Below are 24914 nucleotides of genomic sequence, written 5' to 3'. Positions count from 1 at the left end.
TGGATGCATCCAGAGATGCATAAAAATTGAAAAACCACAGGATTCTGCCCAGGGATACCACTGGGACAACAGCCAATGCACTCTTCATCCATTTGCAGTGTACATTAGAGCAAAGAATGAAGATGGTACAAAAGTAACAAAATGCATCTCTATCTGCATAATAAGTGACTGCCTTAAGCATGATACAGTGGCCGTGCGTGCATTCTTAAAAAAGGTTTTATCATATGTATGCCCTTTACATCCCCAGCTGAAAAAGGTCATTTACTTAAGTGACGGATCAGCAGCCCAATACAAAAACTATAAAAATTTCACAAATCTAAAAGCATGCAGATGATTTTGGACTTTTGGCAGAATGGCATTTCTTTGCCACTTCTCATGGTAAATCACCCTGTGATGCTATTGGAGGCACTGTAAAGCGGTCAGCAGCTCGAGCTAGCTTACAGGCAGTCACGAGTGATCACATACTAACCCCATCTGATCTGTTTTTGTGGGTAGAAAAACATATCAAGAACATCCATTTCATCTGGGTTGGTACAGGGGAAGTTATGGAGAGTGGAAAAGCATTGGAGAGAAGATTTTCAAGGTCAGCTACTATTCCTGGAACAGGAGACAACCACTCATTCGTCCCAATCATGTCCAACCAGCTGCAGGTCAGCAGGGTGTCAGGTGGTCCTAGCTTCATTGTGGATATGAGTGGGAATCGGCCACAAGTAATGCATAAAACCCCTGTTAAATCAGCAGTCTCTCTGGCAGATACAATTCCTGGTAAATATGTTGTATGTTTGTATGACAGACAGTGGTGGATAGGCAACATTTATGCATTATCAGAGGAGGAACAAGATGTACAAGTAACATTTATGCATCTATAACATGAGTAATAAATAAGAACATTTGAAAGGTCGGGTGTGCTTTAATGTGGAGATATGGGGGGTCAAAGTTGCTCCAAAGTACGATAGAAGACATTTTTTATGATTTTCAGCAAGCCATAACTTGGCAAATATTGAACTGTGAACTTTCTATTACATTATTTAAAGGTGTCTGGCATTGAAGAACAATCCTTGAAAATTTCATGCATCTTGCATGAATAGTTTAAAAGTAATGACTTATGGAAGTTAGGTCCGTTTTCTGTAGCACGCGTTTTAACAGTGAACTCGGGGCCACACCCCTTTTTTTAAGCCCCTATATCTCAGAAACTAATGAAGGTACAAGCCTAAAATGTTGTACACTATTTATTGGGCACACGGACAATATTTCCAGAAAGTATGAAGCAAATCCGAGATGGTTAGTGGCATGGCCTCTGGTGATTTCACATGGATTGACCCACTATAACATATGGGACATGTATGGAATTATGTGGTAACCAAAAAAAAAAAAAGTTTAAAACCCCCCAATATGTTTGATATTTTAGATTCTTCAAAGTAGCCACCATTTACTTTGATGATACTTTGCACTAGCATTATCTTAACCAGCTTCATGAAGTAGTCACCTGGAATACTTTTCAGTTAACAGATATGCCATGAAAATTGTTTATTAGTGGAATTTCTTGCCTTCTTAATGCTTTTGAGATCAAACAGTAAATAATAAAAATCCAGTAAATAGCCCTATTCCACAACTGTACTAATCCATATTATGTCAAGAACCACTCAGCTAGGTAAAGAGAAATGACATCCATCATTACTTTAAGACATGAAGTTTCTAACAAAAATAAAGCAAAAACACTGAATTAGAAGGTGTGTCCAAACTTATGACTGGTACTGTAAGTTGAAAAATATTTTCAAATCATTGAATTTTTTTTTTAATCTACATTTTACCCAGTGTCCCAACTTTGTTTGGAATTGGGAAGTTTGTCTCTCTAGACAGTCAGGAGTGGCACTTGGCACTCAGCATGACCATGTCTGTCTGAAGTGCATGCTCACTGACCACACAAATCCTGGGTCTGGTGCTGAATGAATTTGAAACTCCAGGACCAACTAGAGTAAAATAAAATTTAAGCCCGAGTGCTCTTGTAATAAGTGCCCTCCCTCAAGCTTCAACAGAGACCTTCCACAGGTATCTTTTTTCTAGTACCAGAAAACCAAACTCAGGTCAGCCAACTCTTTCCAGTCAATCTAGATAATTGTAAAGCACATGAGCTGCACTTGATGTGTACAGACGTTTACTGCTGGTTGAGAAAGTTCTTGCAGGCTGATAACCTTTAAACTACAATCTCAGCAGTGTCTGAGGGGTCTGGTTCTGCCCCTGCCAGCTCACATGCACCAATGCCAGGCTCTAAGCTATCTGTGATAGCAGCAAGGCTTCCCTGTGACAGCAGGATGTGTTTTCCCATAGTGAAAGACAGCTTTCATTTGAGATTCAGGCAGGTTGCAGTTTACCCATGTTTGGGCTCTGTGACACATGCCTGTTACCATTAGTGATGCAAGACAAGCATTTGTCTCACCAGATAAAGTGCTGTAGCCAGATGTGTGCTACCAGATTCTGAGTGCAAAAACACTGATTCTTGCACTGAGCATCTGAACAGTGCCTCTGATCTGCTCTGCCTGATAAGTGCAAATAAACCCTAGGTGCAGGATTCTAATCATGAAGAAAGCATGGCAAAAACAAGGTGTGGAACCTTTAAGAAACAACACCGGTTTCATCTTTCAGTGGTTACAGGGGACCTACCTACTACCTTCTTGAGAAGCAATTTAACTTTTTTATGCTATGAGTGAAAGATAAGGGTCAAGCTTTGAAGCCATATAACTGGTTCATGTCCATGGACTTTTGCAATACTTATTTTTATGTTACCATTGCCCCGGAATACAGATGGATCTTGCTGATGCTGTTGGTTTCCTTCCATTACATCATCACTTGAGTTGCTTGATGGTGGGTTGGCAGGATGACAGTGTACAGCGTGATGGTGGGTTGGCAGGATGACAGTGTACAAAGATGACCTCATGCCATATCCGCCCTTCACACTTAGTTGTGCTTGCACTCTGGCTGCCCAGTGTAATGCCACTGCCACATCCTGAGACATATTTCCTGCTGTGGCTCCTCTCACCCTCTAGACACTCCAACTGATCCAGAAGCTCTAGTTCTGTTCATTCTGTTTCTTGGTTGTGAAGCTATCAATACAATGGTGCTTGAAAGTTTGTGAACCCTTTAGAATTTTCTATATTTCTGCATACCTAAAACATCATCAGATTTTCGCACAGTCCTAAAAGTAGATAAAGAGAACTCAAACAAATGAGACAAAAATATTAGACTTGGTCATTTATTTAGTGAGGAAAATGATCCAATATTACATATCTGTGAGTGGCAAAAGTATGTGAACCTTTGTTTTCAGTATCTGGTGTGACCCCCTTGTACAGCAATTACTGCAACTAAACGGTTCCGGTAACTGTTGATCAGTCTTGCACACCGGCTTGGAGGAATTTTAGCCCATTCCTCCGTACAGAACAGCTTCAACTCCGGGATGTTGGTGGGTTTCCTCACATGAACTGCTCGCTTCAGGTCCTTCCACAACATTTCGATTAGATTAAGGTCAGGACTTTGACTTGGCCATTCCAAAACATTAACTTTATTCTTCTTTAACCACTTTTTGGTAGAACTACTTGTGTGCTTAGGATCGTTGTCTTGCTGCATGACCTACCTTCTCTTGAGATTCAGTTTGTGGACAGATGTCCTGACATTTTACTTTAGAATTTGATGGTATAATTCAGAATTCATTGTTCCATCAATGATGGCAAGCAGTCCTGGGCCAGATGCAGCAAAACAGGCCCAAACCATAATACTACCACCATCATGTTTCACAGATGGGATAAGGTTCTTATGCTGGAATGCAGTGTTTTCCTTTCTCCAAACATAACGCTTCTCATTTAAACCAAAAAGTTCTATTTTGGTTTCATCCGTCCACAAAACATTTTTCCAATAGCCTTCTGGCTTGTCCACGTGATCTTTAGCAAACTGCAGACAAGCAGCAATGTTCTTTTTGGAGAGCAGTGGCTTTCTCCCTGCAACCCTGCCATGCACACCATTGTTGTTCAGTGTTCTCCTGATGGTGGACTCATGAACATTAGCCAATGTAAGAGAGGCCTTCAGTTGCTTAGAAGTTACCCTGGTGTCCTTTATGACCTCACCGACTATGACATGCATTGCTTTTGGAGTGATCTTTGTTGGTCGACCACTCCTGGGGAGGGTAACAATGGTCTTGAATTTCCTCCATTTGTACACAATCTGTCTGACTGTGGATTGGTGGAGTCCAAACTCTTTAGAGATGGTTTTGTAACCTTTTCCAGCCTGATGAGCATCAACAACACTTCTTCTGAGGTCCTCAGAAATCTCCTTTGTTCGTGCCATGATACACTTCACAAACGTGTGTTGTGAAGATCAGACTTTGATAGATCCCTGTTCTTTAAATAAAACAGGGTGCCCACTCACACCTGACTGTCATCCCATTGATTGAAAACACCTGACTCTAATTTCACCTTCAAATTAACTGCTAGTCCTAGAGGTTCACATACTTTTGCCACTCACAGATATGTAATATTGGATCATTTTCCTCAATAAATAAATGACCAAGTATAATATTTTTGTCTCATTTGTTTAGCTGGGCTCTCTTTATCTACCTTTAGGACTTGTGTGAAAATCTGATGTTGTTTTAGGTCATATTTATGCAGAAATATAGAAAATTCTAAAGGGGTCACAAACTTTCAAGCACCACTGTACGAGTGGTTACCTGGAGACCATAGAAATCTACTGAGCAAGAACTGCCATATCCCAGAACTTCTATTCACAATATTCCCCATGACCAGTGACTTGTTGCCAAGAGCACTATATAAATAGAAAAGAAAGAAATACTGGTGTGTGTTAAGTCCCAGGGTAAGGTTCACTAGAGTCTGGTGCCTTTTTTATTTCAATAATATACATTATATATAATGCAGTTCATGTTAGTATTAAAATAAAGGGACAAGAGACAGGATAATGTAAAGCTACCAATGTAACTACCATTTCATGAAACATGACTTGCTATTAAAATGTTCTATATAGATTTTATCACAGCACATAATTTAAGCCACTATTTTAGTTTAAAAACAAATAAAATATATGAATGCAATATACCATTCAATTCATGCGTTCAACAAGAATACAATAACATTTGCTACATAACATGCAAAACATTTTCATTTCATCTCATACAAGAATACAGCTTTTCTCCTGTGTGAACACTCTGGTGTTACTGCAAGGTACTCTGATAAGCAAAACTCATCCCACTAACCCCCACCCCATTAACAGCTTTATCTGGAACTGGGGCCTATTCCAAGAACACATGAGCTGAGATGGGAATACACTATAAATGTTACACCAGCCCAACACAGAGCATCATTACACTCATGCATATTCCTACCTATGGCGATTTAGAGTATCAACTGGCATGTCTTCAGTCGGTAGGAGGACAGAGAGAACACATCAAACTCTACATTACTCTGACCCTGGAGCCGAGGCACCAACACTACCTGCTATATCACAATGCTACCCAACTATGAAGCAAGGTAACCTGAAATAAGGTTAATTACAACTGAGCCTACCATTTCCGCTTAAGGTATAATATTTGTATATTGGGAGCAATATTTGTATATTAGGATAGTAATTGTGCTGTGTTGTCTGATGTGTGCATTGAATGGATCATGTTGTGACCAAGCACCGAGAAAAATTCTTCATACATAAAAATGTATATGGCAAGTAAAAATTATTCTGATTCTTAGCAGTAATCAATCATCAGGGTTCTTTTTCTTTTTTACCAATTTATCTGTAATACACTAAGTTGTTGCATTCAATGTGTGGCTTCCCTCTTTTGTGTGAACGCGCTGGTGTTGTCGGAGGTTAGACCTGCAAGTAAAACTCTTCCCACACTGCAAGCAGTGATAGGGCTTCTCTCCCGTATGAATACGCTGGTGCTGTCGGAGATTTGACTTGCAAGTAAAACTCTTCCCGCACTGTGAGCAGTGATACGGCTTCTCCCCTGTGTGAATGCGCTGATGAATTTGGAAACCTTCGAGATAATTAAAACTCTTCCCACACTGCGAGCAGGAATACAGCTTCTCTCCTGTATGAACGCTCTGGTGTCGCTGCAAGGTACTCTGATAAGCAAAACTCATCCCACATTCGGAGCAATGATATGGCTTCTCTCCTGTATGAATGCGCTGGTGTCTTTGGAAACCTCCCAGTTGAGCGAACTTCTTTCCGCACACTGAGCAGTGATACGGCTTCTCGCCTGTGTGAATCCGCTGGTGTTTTTGGAAATTTCCCATTTCAGTAAAACTCTTCCCACACTGTGTGCAGCAATACGGCTTCTGTCCTGTGTGAATTCGCTGGTGTCGTCGGAAAGTACGCTGGTAAGCAAAGCTCTTGCCACACTGTGAGCAGTGATACAGCTTCTCCCCTGTATGAAAGCTCTGATGTTGTTGAAGAAGACTCTGGTGAGTAAAGCTCTTCTTGCATTGTGAGCATTTATACGGCTTGTCTTGCGTGTGAACGTGCTGGTGAATCTGGAGAGTACTCTGTTGAGAAAACCTTTTCCCACACTGTGAACACTGGTATGGCTTCTCTCCTGTGTGAATGCGCTGGTGGTCCTGGAGAGACGTTGGGTGAGTAAAACCCCTTCCACACTCCGAGCAGTGATAGGGCTTTTCTCCTGTGTGAATGCGCTGGTGTATTTGGAGATTAATCTTTTGAATAAAAGTTTTCCCACACTCAGAGCACTGATATGGCCTCTCTCCTGTGTGAATGCGCTGGTGGAGCTGGAGAGCATTTTGGCGAGTAAAACCCCTACCACACTGTGAGCAGTGATATGGCTTCTCTCCTGTGTGAATACGCAGGTGTGTTCGGAAATTACCCTGTTGAGCAAAGCTCTTCCCGCAATGTGTGCAATGATACGGCCTCTCTCCTGTGTGCATACGCTGATGTCGTCTGAGATAACTGGCTTGAGTAAAACTCTTCCCGCAGTATGAGCAATGAAACAACTTTATCTTCTTTCCCATGTGAATGAGCTGATGTAGTTTCAGATCACTCTGATGAATAAAACTCTCTCCACAATCGGAGCAGTGGTACATTTCTATCTGCATTTGACTGTTAGAGGCTGTAATGCATAAAGTACCAGATGGGTCAGCGCCAATTTGATGACTATTGGAGCTGTTGGTAGGCATCAGATTTAATATGTCATATGCAAATGCCCCTGAATTCACTGGTCTCATATACTCCTCAAAGTGGCATCTCTTGATGTGTTTGTGGAATTGAAATAGAGATGTATAGGAAAGTGCACACAAGGAGCAGGAGAAGGGTTGCGACAGGATGCCATTCATTTCTGGAGCAAGACAAAAAAAAAAAAAAAAACCACAACTTGAAATGCAATGCAAAAATTTTTTTTAGGAAACAATATTTGTTATGGACTGCTTCAACATCAACAATAATAACAACACTATTCACTCTCACTGCCATGAACTGGACTGTCACAGCCAGGCTATTACTTTCAAACCTTTCCAATACTTTTTTCAGTATTCTCACAATAGCATGTTTGCCATTTGCTAACGTAATATTGTCTTGTCTATGCCTATTCTCTGATCCCCTGAAGTCCCTAGCCTATTTCTTTGTCTATTCTATTTAAATTATGATAACTGCAATTATATCCATCTTTTGACTTCACCAAAACCCTGAGCACAGCAGGCTTCAACATATTCCACCAAGATTTCCCTACCTAGTCTTTGCCATCCTAGGAAGCCTCACTATTATACAAATTCCAGTATTGTCAAGAAGACACCCACATCACATCCAAGGTTGTCTGATCAGCCTGTTAAGCATGGCATAGATCCTTCCAAATGACAAGGTTTTCTACTCCAATGCTCACTCGTTCAACCAGGAAAGAACTTAAATTAGCCACTACTGTTTGGATTAACAAGGGTGACACTGTGAAGTCATATGACCATTGTCCCCAGTATGTTTCCCACGACTACTGGAAGCAATTAGTACGAGCCTGTACTCATCACTGCATTCTGTCAGACTTTTAGAAGGGACATGATTGCAAAGTTGGCTTCCTATAACAGTTTATTGCCAGTAGACATACTTTGGCAATTCAGCTAGTCAAGCTTCTTGACAAAAGAACAACTCAGGGCCTCCATTCTATTCTTGCCAGCATCTAAAGTAATATTCATCAAGCTCCAGAACTATAAGAAGACTGTCCAAGCTAACTGTCAAAAAACGTAAGTCATAGCTGGACAAAGATTCTACTGTGGAGAGGCCAGCCAACAGGTTGCTCAAGGTCCAGTCTTACCCAGTAGCAAGGGTATGCAATCATCATCTGAACAGTTACCCAACAAATGCTAGTACAATGTAATCCCATTTCACCAAACCATTTTTCATAATTCATATAACCTGTCATAGTCCAGCAGTCAGACACAGTCATAACTCTTGCAGTACTCATTCACACTTGGGCAGCCAGAAACTTAATAGATGCTAATGCAATACGTTATTTAGGGATTTTAGTGCAACCACTAAACGGGTCCACCATTCATATCAAAGAACTGGACAGAAGATCAGTGGCACATTGCTGTGCTACACCTCCTAATAACCCCACTGTGCTTGGTTGGTTTACAGTTGGGTGGAAAACACTGTCCTCCTTCTTACAAACAAGAAAAAACCATTGTGTAGAACCCTTTTTTCTGAACTGTACAAGCTCCGGAACTGGAGTTTGTAGCCATTCAACACGGTCATCTGGATCCACTGAGCTGATGTAGTCACTGCACAATAAGCAATTGCCCTTCATGGGCACACCACATAGTCACCCTGGCATTAAATGGCCTGAGGGTGCTGGCATGGCCCTGCCCACCACGTGGCCAGTCTATTTGGTGGATTCATGATTCTGAAAGCTGTGCTCTCCTTTCCAGGGCTTCTTTGGCATGTCCAAAAAGCACACTGGGCAGATTCCACAGGGTTGATACAACTGTGCCCTGCAAAAGACTAGGCCATGGAGAGAATGGAGGGTAAACAGAGGTAACCAGAACCCTTGAGTTATGTCTTAAGGGATAACATGGCAGACTCAGCCATGAACAATATGCAGTACAGGTAGCAGAACCCCATCAGACATGTTTGCAGTGATTATCCAAGTTCATCAATCAATTAGACAGTGGGGAGTGTGGAAAAATCTCTGAGCAGATACCACTTAAGGAGAAACTGGAGAGATGAAAGCAAAATGAAGTGAACCTGACCTTCACCCTAGTATGCTCCAACTAGTAGGCTCAGGATGAATGCATGCGGGATGACAAGGGTGCGCCACTCGACTGCTTAATGAAAGAGGATGTGAAATACTCAGAGAAGATGAAGCCAAGGGGAGAACCCAACCCGGCAGGAAAAAGAGAATTGCGTGCCACTATTAAGCAATGGCACAAAGCAGTTTGTAAAACTGACTTCTGAACTGCGCAGTGAGTGATGCTAATAAGCCTAGCAATGACAACGAAGAAAACCAATTCAAAGCTAGAAAAAAAAAAGAGAAATATATGAAATAGACACTCACTGCGGCAGAAGAGAAGATAGGAGATGATAAGAGCCACCAGCTTTGGAGGACTGGATACCTATAGCTCCATCCATGGTCCCAAACTTCTAAGTGGATACCTCCATATGGAGTACAGGTAGTCTAATGTATACAAGGCAAGAAGAGGGGAGAGTGATGGCTGTATGACAGCCATATTTATTGCACACATTGGGTCATGTCACTTGGTGAACAAGAAGGTTTCTGGGTAAAATACTATCTGGGTGCTGATCAGCTGGACTCTCGATTGGTTAAAAAATATGGCTTGTGGCTCTGCCAATCACATTTTTTTAAATCCAATTATCAATTGTCAGCAAAACCATTCAGGTTCCATGATTACAGAATATGAGAAATAAAACATTTTTTCTTCTTTTTGATTATTGCCCCTTATCAGTGGGCATTATACAGAAAAATAAAAACTTCATAGTCTGTTATTAATAAGACAGCTTAAGATTTGTGTTTTTCCCATTGTTTCAACTTTTGTTGGCTTAATATTCTTTTGAGCTTTTCATCGACATTTATCTTATATATATGATCTTACTTTTTTTGTGTACATGACATTGCTATGGGTTTTATGACCCGTCAAAGTTTTTGATGCTCATTTTAACATATGTATACATTATTTAGTCTGACACATTGCAATAAATTACCTGAAAATGAACAATGCCCAACAATTATCTGCATAAAGTTTTGATAAATTTTGTCCCATTGAGTATAATTAGCTCTATAGTTTGATGCTCTCCTCCTGTAGACCAACCATCTGTATATGTGACTTAAAGCTGTCAAAACTACTTTGGGAATAATCATCAGTGACTAACTCAGCTAATGGCATGTCTCCAAGCTAGCTGATGCTAGGCCTCTCCTTAAAGAAGTAGATTCTTGATCCCTTAGGATCTCTCCAATAAAATCTTCAACACACCTTTTCTACACTGAAAATTTGCTTCTGGTTTCTGGAAGTGTCCTAATACTGAATCAGTGCTGGCTAATGTAGCAAATTACCAACCGCATGTCTTGACACGTGAGTATATGTGTTGGTACTACTGGACTTGAGGACAGCATTTGACACCATTTTAATCATGATATTTTAATAGACAGGCTTGAAAACATGCTTGGTTAGACAGATTGTTACTATTGTTTTAATCCACTGGGATTATTCAGTGCCTAAAATAGTTCAATAGTGTCCCAGGTGGTTAGGCCTGCTACATTTCTGTCTTCACAGCCCCTTGGGCATATAATTTGCAAACACAGCTATGGAAGATATATCAAAGAACACATGAATAGAAGTGACCTGCTAAATGCTATTAAATGAAATATTGATGCTGGGTACTACATCTGTCCTCAGTAACGATGCTTTTACTCTACAGCTTGATCATTTTTAATTAAATTATAAAATAAACATTATATATAATGCTATTCATGTTAGTATTAAAATAAGTGGATACGATACAGAATGCTGGAGAAAAAAGTTCAAAATCCATTTCATGGAACATGATTTACAATGAAAATGTTCTTTATATATTTTAGCACACTATTTAAACTACTGTCTAAGACAAAGAAAACATGAATGCAATATAACATTCAACACATGCTCTCAACAAGTATACAAGACCGTTAGCTACATAAAATGCAGAACATTTTTGTTTTGATCTCAGTCTTATGTAACAGCTATTTCCTCATTAGGGTGTATCCCGAGCCTATCCCAGGATCACTGAGAATATACCCAAAACGGGACACGAGACAACAGAGGAAATCACAGGCTCATGCATTTATTCACACAGAGGGCATTTTAGAGTATCCATCTACTGGCATGTCTGGAAGCTGGGAGGAAGTCCTTGCAGAAACAGGGAGAACACGTCAAACTCTACACTAATGGACCCTGGAGCTGTGAGGTACCAACACTACCTGCTGTGTCGCCATGCTGCCCAAATATGAAACAAGTTAACCTGAAATCAATAATCATGATAATCAGGTTTCTTGCTCTTGTGTCTTCAATGTACGGCTCCTCTCTTTTGTGTGAACGCGCTGGTGTTGTCGGAGATTAGACTTGCAAGTAAAACTCTTGGCACACTTTGAGCAGTCATACGGCTTCTCTCCTGTGTGAATGCGCTGGTGTTGTCGGAGATTAGTCCGGCAAGTAAAACTCTTCCCGCACTGTGAACAATTATAGGGCTTCTCTCCTGTGTGAATGCGCTGGTGTATTTTGAGACTACTAGCACTAGTAAAATTCTTCCCACATTGTGAACAGGAATATGGCTTCTCTCCTGTGTGAACACGCTGATGGACTTGCAATTTATGCTGGGAAGAAAAACTCTTCCCACACTGTAAGCACTGATACGGCCTCTCTCCTGTGTGAATGCGAAGGTGTCGTTGCAATCTATGCTGGAATGAAAAACTCTTCCCACACTGTGAGCAATGATATAGCTTCTCTTTTGTGTGAATGAGCTGGTGTTGATGCAAATTACGTTGGTGAGAAAAACTCTTCCCACATTGGGTGCAGTGGTACGGCCTCTCTCCTACGTGAATGCGCTCGTGTTCTTGGAGATGAGTCCGATGAGTGAAACTTATCCCACACTGTAAGCAGTGATATGGCCTCTCTCGTTTGTGAATAGATTGATGTTTCTGCAGACCTGCCAGTTGAACAAACCTCTTTCCACACTCCGAGCAGCGATATGGCTTCTCTCCTGTGTGAACACGCTGGTGTAACCGGAGAGCGCTCTGTTGCGCAAAAGTCTTTCCACACAGCAAACAGTGAAATGGTCTCTCTCCTGTGTGAATGCGCTGGTGTGTGTTGAGATTACTCTGGTGAGTAAAACCCCTCCCACACTCTGAGCAGCGGTATGGCTTCTCTCCCGTGTGAATGCGCAGGTGTGTTCGGAGATTACTCCTTTGAATAAAACTCTTTCCACACTCTGAGCAGCGATACGGCCTCTCTCCTGTGTGAATGCGCTTGTGTGCTCGGAGATGACTCACTTGAGTAAAACTCCTCCCACAATGTGAGCACTGATATGACTTTATCTTCTTTCCCGTGTGAATTTGCTGGTGTAGTTCAAGATCACTCTTTTGAATAAAACTGTCACCACAATCTGAACAGTGGTGAGTTTTGATTTGCATTTGACTGTTAGAGGTTGTATTGCACAAAGTACTGGAGGAGTCAGCTCCAATTTGATGACTATTGGAGCTGTTGGTAGGCATCAGATTTATTTTTTCATAGGTAATCTCTCCTGAATTCATCAGTCTCAAATATTCCTCATAGTGGCATCTCTTGATATGTTTGTGGAAGTGAAATAAAGATGTATAGGAAAGTGCACACAAGGAGCAGGAGAAGGCTTGCAACAGGATGCCATTCATTTCTGGAGCAGGACAAAAAAAAAAAAAAAAAAACAAACAGACAACTTCAAATGCAATGCAATTTTTACGGTTTTTAAATTTTTAGGAAAACAATATGTTTTATAAACTGCTTCAAAAACAACAATAAATGTTTATTACTAGTATCAGTAGTAGTAGCCAACCAAGCCAATAACAAAAAACCTTCACATCCAAGGCACAACTTAGTAACATACTAATCTTCACACACAACCAGAAGCAGTATGACACTTGGTAAATGAATACAAACAGAGGCAGCAGCCTCTGGTGGCAGCTCCACAGATTAAGACCAGATTTAATTACCCTATGGAATGCCCAATAGACAGAAATAATACAGCTAGAGCGACAATACATTGACACCTGTTATCAATGGATTAGCTCCTGTAGTTACTCCAACTGCACACAGAAAAATCCCATTTTAACAGTCCAGGCTTTAGTACATTCACTAAGCCAAATCAATCGGTGAACCTCCAAACTTCAAATCCCATGCACTGAATAACAGGCAGCATTAAGCGTCATTTAGACTATGAAAGAAAAATAATTTGCATATTGAGAAAATAAGACTTGGTGAAATTTCAATTTCAAATGCCCTTCCATCATTATGGGAATGTGAGGTTGCTGGCAAATAAGACAAATGAACTAATAGCACTGGTGAGAAGTCAGAGGGAATTTTAGAAGTCCAGTGTGTTTCACAGAAGGTAGAATGTACACTAAAGCACAGCAAAATTCCTCCTCTACATTTAACCTGTCTGAAGCAGTGAACGCACGCATGCACACACAAATGAGCAATGAGCACACACACACCCATGGGCAGCTACAGTGCCTGGGGAGCAGTTGAGAGGTTGGGTGCCTTACTCAAGGGCACTTCAGCCATGATACAAATGGAAGGAAAAGTGCTGTTCCTTCACTCAATTCCCCTCACGTTTTTCCTGCTGGTCCCAGGAATCAAACCGGCAACCCTTTGGGCCCAAGGGACTGCTTCTCTAACCTTCAGGCCATGGCTGCCTCCAGATATCTGGACGACCACTCTACAGTCACCAGCTTTAAGAAGATACAGGCAGACAGAGCCCAAACAAAAAGCGGTAAGAAAAAAGGAGGTAGGCTTGCCATCATCATTAAAAACAGATGATGTAGTCCGGGACATATTACTGTCAAGAAGAGAGTCTGCAGCCTGGACATTGAACTTTTAGCAATGGGTCTACATTTGATTGCTATTTATGTTCTACCATCAGATGACATACCCACAGCATGTGACATCATACATTTGGTCACAGCAACCTTACACTTTCATCTGGGGACTTCAAACGTGTCACTCTTCTCCACCATGACAAACTTCACCCAGTTTGATGACTGGCCAAACAGAGACAAGAAATCCCTGGATTTACTGTATGCCAACATTAAGGACACATATAGCTCTACAGGCCTACCCCCCCCCCACACACACACCACTTGGCAGATGGGATCACAACCTGGTCCACCTCTCACCCCAGTATAAGCCTGTAGTCCAGCAGCAACCTGCAAACACCAAGAGAGTCCAGAGATGGTTGCAGGATACAACTGAGACTCTGAGAGGCTAGTTCAAGGCTACAGACTGGGAGGTTCTGACAAAGCCACACATGAAGACACAGTACAAGCTAACACAATATATTACAGGTTATGTTAACTTTTGTGGGGACAATGTCACCCCCACCCGTACAGTACCATGGTCCCCAAATAACAAACCCTACAATCAGACCAACAGCCATATTAGAGGACAGCATGGCCAGCGCCAGTGAGTTAAACATGTTTTTCAATAGGTTTGACACTGGAACCCTTGTTCACTGACCCTCCAACCCCTTGACCATTAATACCTCTCAAATCACCATACAGCTCTCCTCCAGCGTCTCTCAGGTCCCTGTGTCTGGAACTGCCATTACCTGCAAAAATCACAACTGACCAAGTGAAACCACAACTGGAACAAGTGTTGCCAGACAAAACAAACCTCACATCGCCCGGCCTTTCCAGTGACCTTGACCTTCACCCGATTACCCCCAAAATTTAATCAGATAATCTATGCACCATTGCCTATCTACCCTGAAAATTTGAAGTCAATTGGTGCAACCATCTAGGACACTAGATTGTTAACAGACACACAAACAAACCGCACTGATTACAATACCTCGCCCCGCTTACTCCGTCGCGGGTGAGGTAAAGATGCCAATCAGGCAAAACTGGATGCCCCAATGATGAGCATGGAGGCGCTTAAGGGATGTGTCAAACAGCTCTGTGGTGTCTTTCAAAATATCTTCAATCTGAGCCTGAGTTGTGGAAGGGTTCCCACACTTTGGAAAACATCATGCCTGGTCTCTGTGCCCAAGAAAGGGCACCCCAAAGTCTTTGCTACAAGCCAGAATTGCTAGCATCACATGTGATGAAGACCCTGGAGAGGCTGGTCCTCTCCCACCTTAGACCTTTGATCAGACCAGCATTGGACGCCCTGCAGTTTGCCTTCCAGAAATGCATCAGAGAGAAGGATGCCATCATATACCTACTTCACCAACCCTACCCTCATCTTGATGAGGCTAGGGGCATTATAAGAGTCTTTTTTTTTTTTTCTTAAATTTCTCCAGTGTCTAAATCACAATATAGCTTTTACTGCTGGGAGACGAGCTTAAATGCACGCAGTTGGACATGCTGCTTATGACCTGGATAACAGACATGATGAACAGACCATAGCACATGAGACTAGGAAGCAGTTTGTCAGAGACAGTGTAGAGCAGCACAAGGGCCTCTCTTCAGCACAACTGTCCTATCTCCCTTCCTGTTCACCCTGTACACCCCTGACTTAAAGGTCATAGGCAATGGTCAGAGGTGAAATGTAGAATATCACCTTTGTCAAGAAGAACGACCCAAAAAGCGAATTCAATCTTCCTAGTGTCTAATTTAGACCCTAAAATTGAATAAAACAGTTAAAACATTGTTTTGCCCAATTTCCGAAGGTTTGTTTACATCTCACTTATGCGCACTCTCACCGCCAGGGGACAGTTGTCGTGACGTAATTTAAGCCAAACAGACTGGGAGCAGTTCTGTGTTTACTTGCAAACTGAGCACACGTGTACGGACTTTGGTCGTGAGAGGTTGTGTAAAATGTCTGAAAGCGAGAGCGATTTTGAAGTAGGAAGTCTCCAAATTGAATATCAAGAGGTGAAACCATACATGTATGAACCTGTGGCCGTTGTGAAATAATCGGTGAATGTGGCTCACTGGTTTGACCGTGCAGCCTCGGAATTGGACAGCGACTCGGCCGACTCTGATCGCGGTGACCCCAGACCTCAACAAGACTCGCACCCAAACGATTTATCCTGGTAGTTATGATAAATTCCTACTTTCGTCGTAATACTAAATAAGAGCCCTTCTGAAGAATAATTAAACCGCCCTCCCTAGTGGATATAGGTAACGATTACTTGACAGTGTGCCGGTAGACCACATTAGCCTGCCATCCGCAGCATTATACTACTGTATTTATAGCCGACTCTAAGCGAGGAAATATCCCTTTGTCTCATTTCCACAATGATTGTACAGGATCCCTCAGGATTCTTGACTTGTCAATTGTAAGCAAAAGTAAAAATGTTTACCTCCAATCTTCTCCTTTTTGCTTGAGTGTTGCTGATCCGTTTCTTCTTTGACTGCTTGATTTTGTTTCACGCGCACGATCCACGCTCTCCACCTCTTCTCCTCTTCCAGAAAAAAAAACCCTCTGGCTTCACGCGCACAATCCACTCTCTCCGCCTCTTCTCCTTTTTTAGGAAAAATTCAACCCTCTCGCTCCGCCTCTTCTCCTTTTTTGGAAAAAGCCAACCCACTCGCTCCGCCTCTTCTTTTTTGGAAAAAGCCAATCCTCTCGCTCCGCCTCCTCTCCTCTTCTGGAAAAAAGCCAATCCACTCTCTCTGCCTCTTCTCCTCTCTCAGAAAAAGGTAAAAACTTCTTCCTAAACCGGTCCCGTTGTGACGGTTCACTGCACAACAATAAGGCATGGTTTTTCTTTGGAAATTCCCGAACGCACATCTGCACTCAAGCCGAACGGCAATGGAAGTAAACGGAAGTGGACTCAACTCAAGCGGTTTGTTTGTCTTAAATGACGTCACGTGCTGAGTGGTCATGAAAATCGCTGAACAGAAATTCGCTGCGATCCACACTAACTTCTTGGGACCAGAAGAAAATTAAAGGGTTTTTTTAACATATAAAGTTTCAAATGTGCATAAATTGAAAAACGTTGTCTATGACCTTTAAGGTATAACTCAAAGACATGCCAGCTTCAGAGTTTTTCTGATGACTTTTCCATCATGGGGTGTATCAACAGGCAACAGAAGGCAGAATACAGAAGACTGGTAGACAGCTTCATTGAGTGGTGCAGCCTGAAGCATCTGCAGCTAAACATTAGCAAGACGAAGGAGCTGGTCATTAATTTCCACAGGAATAAGCCTATTCTGATTCCTGTCTCCATCCATGAGATGTCAAGATGGTCCACTCCTACAAATACCTTGAAGTGCACCTAGACAACAGACTGGAGTGGATTAAGAGAAAAAAAGAGGCCCTTTCCAAAAAGACCCAGAGTCGACTCTACTTCTTGCAGCAACTACAATCATTCAATATCTGCAGTCAGTGGTATCTAAACTGTGGTGGGCCGTAAGTGTGATCTGAAAGCTGGGGATGCTAAAAGGCTGAACAAGCTTAAAGGGATAGTTCGGGATTTTTGACATGAATCTGTATGACATCCCCATCAATAGTGTCGTGCAAACACACTGACTTACCCCTGACAGCATCCTGTGAGTCCAGTTCTTGTCCAGTTTTGGTCCAGACGAAAGTAGTCCGGCAAGTTTGTTGGGGTCACGAAAGTAAAACGTTTTTTGTCTCAAAACAGTATGTGTTCAAAAGAGTGATATATTTGCATCACAAAACCGTTGCCAAATAAAAAGTCAGACCTCGAAATCGCTTGGCACCATTTTCTCTCCCTTCTTATCACTGCGCGCTGCCGGCTTCATCCAGCTGCGGCTCCAGCTTCAAGGATAAGCTGGAGCCGCATAAGTAGGAGTCCCGGCGGGTGGTTTGTATTCGATTTGTTTATATCCCGACCTTGTCAGCTGTCAGATTTATGTTCATGGACCCGGTAAGCTGGTAAATAATATTTATTTATTTTTTTCTTTACCAAATTCTAACAGAAAACGAGAGCGCCCGAAAGTGAAAACTGAGCCGAGCTGCCTCACGGCTGTAATGCAAATTGCTTTCCTCCTCAGTATACAAGTGCGCTTCCATGGCAGGGAAAAAGAAACTACCACTGCTGCCTATGTAGTGCCCTATTTATACAAATAGGAGTCATTCAGGATTCAGCCATGACACGGAGCAAAAACATGGCTGAATCCTGAATGACTCCTATTTGTATAAATAGGGCACTACATAGGCAGCAGTGGTAGTTTCTTTTTCCCTGCCATGGAAGCGCACTTGTATACTGAGGAGGAAAGCAATTTGCATTACAGCCGTGAGGCAGCTCGGCTCAGTTTTCACTTTCGGGCGCTCTCGTTTTCTGTTAGAATTTGGTAAAGAAAAAAATTAATTAAAGCCGCAAGCGGCCTCGACGGGCCCTCGCGCCAGCGGCCAAGGGGGGCGGGGGCATGCGTCCCCGCGAAATACCTTCCACAGCTTCTTCGGCAAGAGACATTACTCCCACAATGGCGACAAAGCACAGAATTGGACACATGGCAACAATAGGGTCTCGCACTGTACGGTGCTCGGGGGGCGCTATAGAGGCCCTGAGGCCCGCCTGGATCTGGGCTTCTGGTTCTCAGTAGCGGTGGCAGTCTAAGAAAAAGGAGCCAAATTTCGTGCGTTGTCGACCATGGCAAGCGCCCCAATAAGGGTCTTGAAAAGAGTTTGCTTGCCAAGTTTGACAAATCAGAAGCTGCTATATCATTTGTGCCATAACCAGCACCCCCAGGGGCGAAAGTGCACAAAATTTAGCGTATATGTCAGGTGAGCTATGAAGAGTTTGCGTATGAAGTTTGATGACAATTGAGTAAATAGAGGATGAGATATAGATTTTTGAAGAATACATTTTTTGGTTTTTCCCATGTCAGTAGGTGGTGCAATGCTGTACATGAGCGATTATGAGTTGGGAAAATAAGTGTCCACAACAGCAACGTACTATCACAAGGTAGTGGTGTGAAGGAAAAGCATTAAGGAATTATTTACCAAAAACCCGTTTTGGAGCAATTGCGTCGGCCAAAAACAGCGCCCCCCATGGACGAAAATTCCCCAAATGTGGTATACATGACATGGGAGGTAGTAAGAGGGTGGCCGTGATGTTTGACCAAATTTGAGGAAAGATTGGATTTTTTGCCCAAAAATAGCGCCCCCAGTGGCGAAAGTGCACAAAATGTGGCGTATATGTCAGGTGAGCTATGAAGAGTTTGCGTATGAAGTTTGATGACAATTGAGTAAATAGAAGATGAGATATAGATTTTTGAAGAATAAATTTTTTGGTTTTTCCCATGTCAGTAGGTGGCGCTATGCTGTACATGAGCGATTATGAGTTGGAAAAATAAGTGTCTACAACAGCAACGTATTATCACAAGGTAGTGGTGTGAAGGAAAAGCATTAAGGAATTATTTACCAAAAACCCGTTTTGGAGCAATTGCGTCGGCCAAAAACAGCGCCCCCCATGGACGAAAATTCCCAAAATGTGGTATACACGACATGGGAGGTAGTAAGAGGGTGGCCGTGAAGTTTGACCAAATTTGAGGAAAGATTGGATTTTTTGCCCAAAAATAGCGCCCCCAGTGGCGAAATATCACAGAAATTGGGTAACATGTCAGAAGCCCAATGAGTGATTTGCGTGTGAAGTATGAGCAGTTTTGAGCAATCAGAAGATTTGTTATGAATTTTTAAGCATGTAAAATTTTGCATCGAAAATTGATTGACGTATAACTTCTGAACGGTTTATCCTACGTGAAACGTATTTAGTAACTTTTGTCAGCCATGTCTGTAGATGATGTGTATCAATTTTGGTGACATTCCTATGAACGGTCTAGGAGGAGTTGCGCCGTCTTCGTGGCCATGCATTTCGCACAAAAGTGAAATTACCTCACTTCCTGTTGGGCGTGGCTAATGCATTGGCATTACATTTTTGTCCGGCTTAGTGAGATACATATGCGTACCAAATGGCATGCCACTACTACAAACTACATGGCACCCAGGCACCGTAATGCGGGAGGCCAAAATCACAACGACTTAGGGGGCGCTATAGAGGCCCTGAGCCCCGGCCAAGTTTGGGCTTCTGGTTCTGAGTAGCGGTGGCAATTCTCGGAACTGGTGCCAAATTTCGTGCGTTTTCGCCCATGGCAAGCGCCCCGAAAATGGCCCAACAGCGGAGAAAAATAAAGAAGAAGAAGACGGAAGAAGAAGAAGAAGAAGAAGAATAGTGAACTCTTACAAGAACAATAGGGCCTTCGCCCATAGGGCTTGGGCCCTAATAAATATTATTTACCAGCTTACCGGGTCCATGAACATAAATCTGACAGCTGACAAGGTCGGGATATAAACAAATCGAATACAAACCACCCGCCGGGACTCCTACTTATGCGGCTCCAGCTTATCCTTGAAGCTGGAGCTGCAGCTGGATGAAGCCGGCAGCGCGCAGTGATAAGAAGGGAGAGAAAATAGTGCCAAGCGATTTCGAGGTCTGACTTTTTATTTGGCAATGGTTTTGTGATGCAAATATATCACTCTTTTGAACACGTACTGTTTTGAGACGAAAAACGTTTTACTTTCGTGACCCCAACAAACTTGCCGGACTACTTTCGTCTGGACCAAAACTGGACAAGAACTGGACTCACAGGATGCTGTCAGGGGTAAGTCAGTGTGTTTGCACGACACTACTAATGGGGATGCCATACAGATTCATGTCAAAAATCCCGAACTATCCCTTTAATAGGAAAGCCAGCACTGGACCTACTGGGGCAATGGCAGAGAGAAGGATGCTTAACAAGTTGGTGAGCATTCTAAACAACACCTCTCATCCCCCTTTATGACGGGACTGTAAACTCAAGTTTCAACCACCAGTGGCAGGCTGATCTCCCCCAAATGCTCCACCAAGAGATAGAAGTTTGTTTCTTCTGGTGGCCAACAAACTTTACAACTCCTGCCTTCTCTACCGCAACATGGGATTAGACTGATGCATGATGCCCAGTGCTGTTCCCCTTCATACATAATCATTGCACAATGGACAATAACAGTGTTCTATCTATCTGTCTATCTGCTTCTCACAGATATCTGGTTAAGAATTACACTATACAGTTATTACTAGGTGCTGTAGTACTTGAGACCCGTCTTGATCTCAAGGCCATTTTTTGAAGGTCTCAGTGTTGTAATAAACCATTTTTACTCGGTCTTGTCTCCATGTCCGAGACTCAGGATTTCAATTCAAGACTGGTCAAAACTACAACTGTAATCAGTAATTATTATTATTATTACAACATAATAGCATTATAAGTGTTATCAGTAATTGCCTGGGTATTGTCTGATTTATTTGTTAACATCATTACTATGACTTGGATATAAAACATTCTGCTTCGAATGTAACCAATCAAGTAACAAACTGCGAATTTGAAATTTTAATTACTGTTAATGGCCATCACCCCTCCCGCCCCCTTTCTCACACTGGTCTTGGACATAACTTGGTCTCAGTTTAGGTGGTCTTCCGCCAACTTTGTTGGAGGAGGTTATGTTTTCATCTCCATCTGCTTGTTTGTTCTCAACGTAACTCAAATGTAACGGATTTTGATACAAATCCAAATATGTGGCTTGGCAGAGGTATGCACTCTACCAAGTACCCTTTTAGATATTAGTGTTACGCACAATGCATGTTTTCTATTGTACATCATAAAATAAATAGCAATAATTTTACTCTTGTTCTATTTTGTAGCATATATTTCATTTTATATATGTCGTCATTGGACAATAACTTTTCCTATCTACCTCACTATTCCTATTTTACTACAACCCCAATTCCAAAAAAGTTGGAATGCTGTGTAAACTGTAGATAAAAATACTGTAGTACGTGATGATTTGCAAATCATGGAAATCCTATATTTCTTTGAAAGTAATACAAAAACATGTCAAATTTTGGAACTAAGAAATTGTTTTTTTTTTTAAACATATGCTCATTTTGAATTTAATGCCAGCAACATGCTTCAAGAACATTGGGACAAGGGCAACAAAAGACTGGAAAACTTGTGTGGTGCTAAAAATAAATAAATAATTGGTATAAAAAGAGCATCCTAGGGAGGCTGAGTCTCTCAGAAGTAAAGAGGAGGAGTTCACCACTCTGTGCAAGACTATGTGGGCAAATAGTGTAACAAAATAAGAATAACATTCCTCAATATAAAATTGCTAAGAATTTGGGGATCACATCATCCATGATGCATAATATCATTAAAAGATTCAGAGAATCCAGAGAAATCTCTGTATGCAATGGACAAGGCCAAAAACCAATAGTGGATGCTCATGATCTTCAGGCCCCCAGGCAGAACTGCAATAAAATCAGACATGATTCTGTAGTGGAAATCACTGTATGGGCTCAGGAACACTTTCAAAATCCATCATCTGTAAACACAATGTCACTAAACCCATAATTGCAAGTTAAAACCAGATATAAACAATATCCACAAAGAATGCCAATTCTCTGGGTCCAAGCTCATTTATGATGGACTGAGGTGAAGTGGAAAACTGTCCTTTGGTCTAATGATTATAAATTCTTTGTAGAAATCATGGATGCCGCATCCTCCAGGCTAAAGAGGAGAGGGACCATCCAGCTTGTTATTAGCACACGGTTCAAAAGCCAGCATCTGTGATGGTATGGGGTGCATTAGTGCACATGACATGGGTAGCTTGTACATCTGGGAATGATGTATATAGGTTTGAAGCAACATGCTGTCCTTCAGACATCTTTTTCAGGGAAGACCTTGCTTATTTCAGCAAGACAAGGCCAAACCAAATTCTGCATGTATTAAAATTGCATAGCACCATGGTAAAAGAGTCCAGGTGCTAAACTGGCCTACCTGCAGTCAAGAATTGTCTCCCACTGAAAACATTAAGTGCATTATAAAACGCAAAACATGGCAAGGGAGATCATGAACTGTAAAGCAGCTGAAATCAGGCAAGAATGGGACAACATTACACTTTTAAAACTCAAGCAATTGATCTCCTCAGTTCCCAGGCATTTACAGTGTGTTGCTAAAAGAAGAGGTGATGCAACACAGCGGTAAACACGGCCGTGTCCCAACTTTTTTGAAATGAGTTGCTGACATCAAATTCAAAATGAGCATTTTTTGCTTCAAAAAATTACATCATTTCTCACAGTTTCAACATTTGATATGTTGTCTTTGTACTTTTCTCATTGAAAAATAAGGTTTCCATGATTTGCAAATCATTACATTCTGTTTTTAATTTACAGGTTACACAGCGTCCAAACTGTTTTGGAAATGGGGATGTATATGCTATTTATATAATTACCATACAATGTAGAATTGATCGATGCAACCTTTATATTTTATGACATATATGTAACCACCCCATCTGAGTATATCCACCCATGGCTCGAGAGAACTACCTTTACAAAGATGTACCTTTTTTCTTGCAAGTGAAGAACCCACTAGCATTATGTCTGAGCCAGCTAAGCACAGGAACAGCTTTGTTGTCAGTTGCACAGAGCAGCACACATCATTACATTGACCCCCAGCCTCAAAAGACATAAGAGCTGAGTGGACTGAGTTTATTTTTGATGGCAACATCCCAGTTACAGTCAGCAAAAACCTGTTTGTGTGTGCACTAAATACTTTGTGTGTCTTACCGCTTTACCAACCCAGGCCAGTACGACACAGGACTGGCAGCAAAACTGTTCCTAAAAGAAGAATCAATACCAACTGTCTGGCAAAACTGCAGATGACAAAATTATTCTGTTTCTTTGGCTATTTAGCACTAGGCTAAAGCTAGCAGCTGAGGTAGTAGATATACGGTAATTTTCTAGAAAGTTATTGGCGTTACTTGCCGCAGGATCCACAATACTGTTGATACTGAGCAGAGCTGTTTAGACAGGGTAAGAAGGATGCTGTGGTGCATTATCCTTGTGGTATTTTGACCAAAGCATTTCACAGGGATTTCATTAAGACCTCAAGGAACTGTCAACTTGTGGAAAAGGTGTTTGTCTCCTTACATACATCACTGATCTATATGTCTGTACATGGCAAAGATGAAAGGAGTTTGCCAACTTTGCTTCCCTGGGAAGAACACATTATCGGACACCTTGTCTCCTTATCTGAGAGCTTGATGTATTCCAACAGCCTAGACCATTTTTTGCTTGTGCCAAAGTGGTGTAAAACTTTAGGAGTGTCTTTAGGGCTTTGTCTGGCAGAACTGATTTTTTGGACATTCAGTGAGCAGAACGAATGAAGGTATTAAAAACCCATCTCCGTTACAGCAGATTGATTACTACATTGACATTAATTGGATCTGCTCACTGCATGATTAAGCTAGATCTTTTAAAAATGTAGTAACAGAGTCTGCCTATCTCTAGACACCAAGTTTCACTCCAGACTCAAGTGATGGTATTTAGTCTCAACACCACACCTGCTACCTTTTATAGACTAGTGAAACAATTAGATTACATATGTAGTCATGATCCCCGAATAACCTCCAGTGGTGTTTCAACATTTCGATACCTTCTAGTGAATGTGTGCACACATGTCGAGATCTTTAATACAAAGCCATGTAGCCATCATACAACACTATGAAATGCCATCAATAATGGCCAGCATTCCCAATAGAACCCTCTCCCTGGATTTGGCTTTGGTTCCAAGTGTCTGGGAACCCTTGAAGTTATGTGAAGTTCATACCTATAGTTGTATATCATGAGGAACTGACTCACCTCAGCCTCTGAACGGAAGGGCATTTGCTGCACTCACC

At 41.8% G+C, this 24914-nt stretch overlaps 1 protein-coding gene across 1 annotated transcript in view; it reads right to left on the bottom strand.

The window, feature by feature from the left end:
- Positions 1 to 4868: 4868 nt before the first annotated feature.
- Positions 4869 to 24914, bottom strand: part of LOC132865721 (zinc finger protein 585B-like) — a 67034-nt gene continuing 46988 nt past the window's right edge. The window contains exons 8-10 of the mRNA XM_060898251.1: positions 14770 to 14835; positions 11527 to 12906; positions 4869 to 7339 (exon numbers count right to left, since the gene is read on the bottom strand). Coding sequence (XP_060754234.1) covers positions 5796 to 7339; positions 11527 to 12906; positions 14770 to 14835 — 2990 coding nt within the window. The 3' untranslated portion in view covers positions 4869 to 5795. The remainder of the gene's footprint in view (positions 7340 to 11526; positions 12907 to 14769; positions 14836 to 24914) is intronic.

The sequence above is a fragment of the Neoarius graeffei genome, chromosome 18 (genome assembly GCF_027579695.1).
Source record: "Neoarius graeffei isolate fNeoGra1 chromosome 18, fNeoGra1.pri, whole genome shotgun sequence".
Lineage (NCBI taxonomy): Eukaryota > Metazoa > Chordata > Actinopteri > Siluriformes > Ariidae > Neoarius > Neoarius graeffei.
Note: the sequence above shows the minus strand (reverse complement) of the source record. Positions and strands in the feature narration are given on the sequence as shown.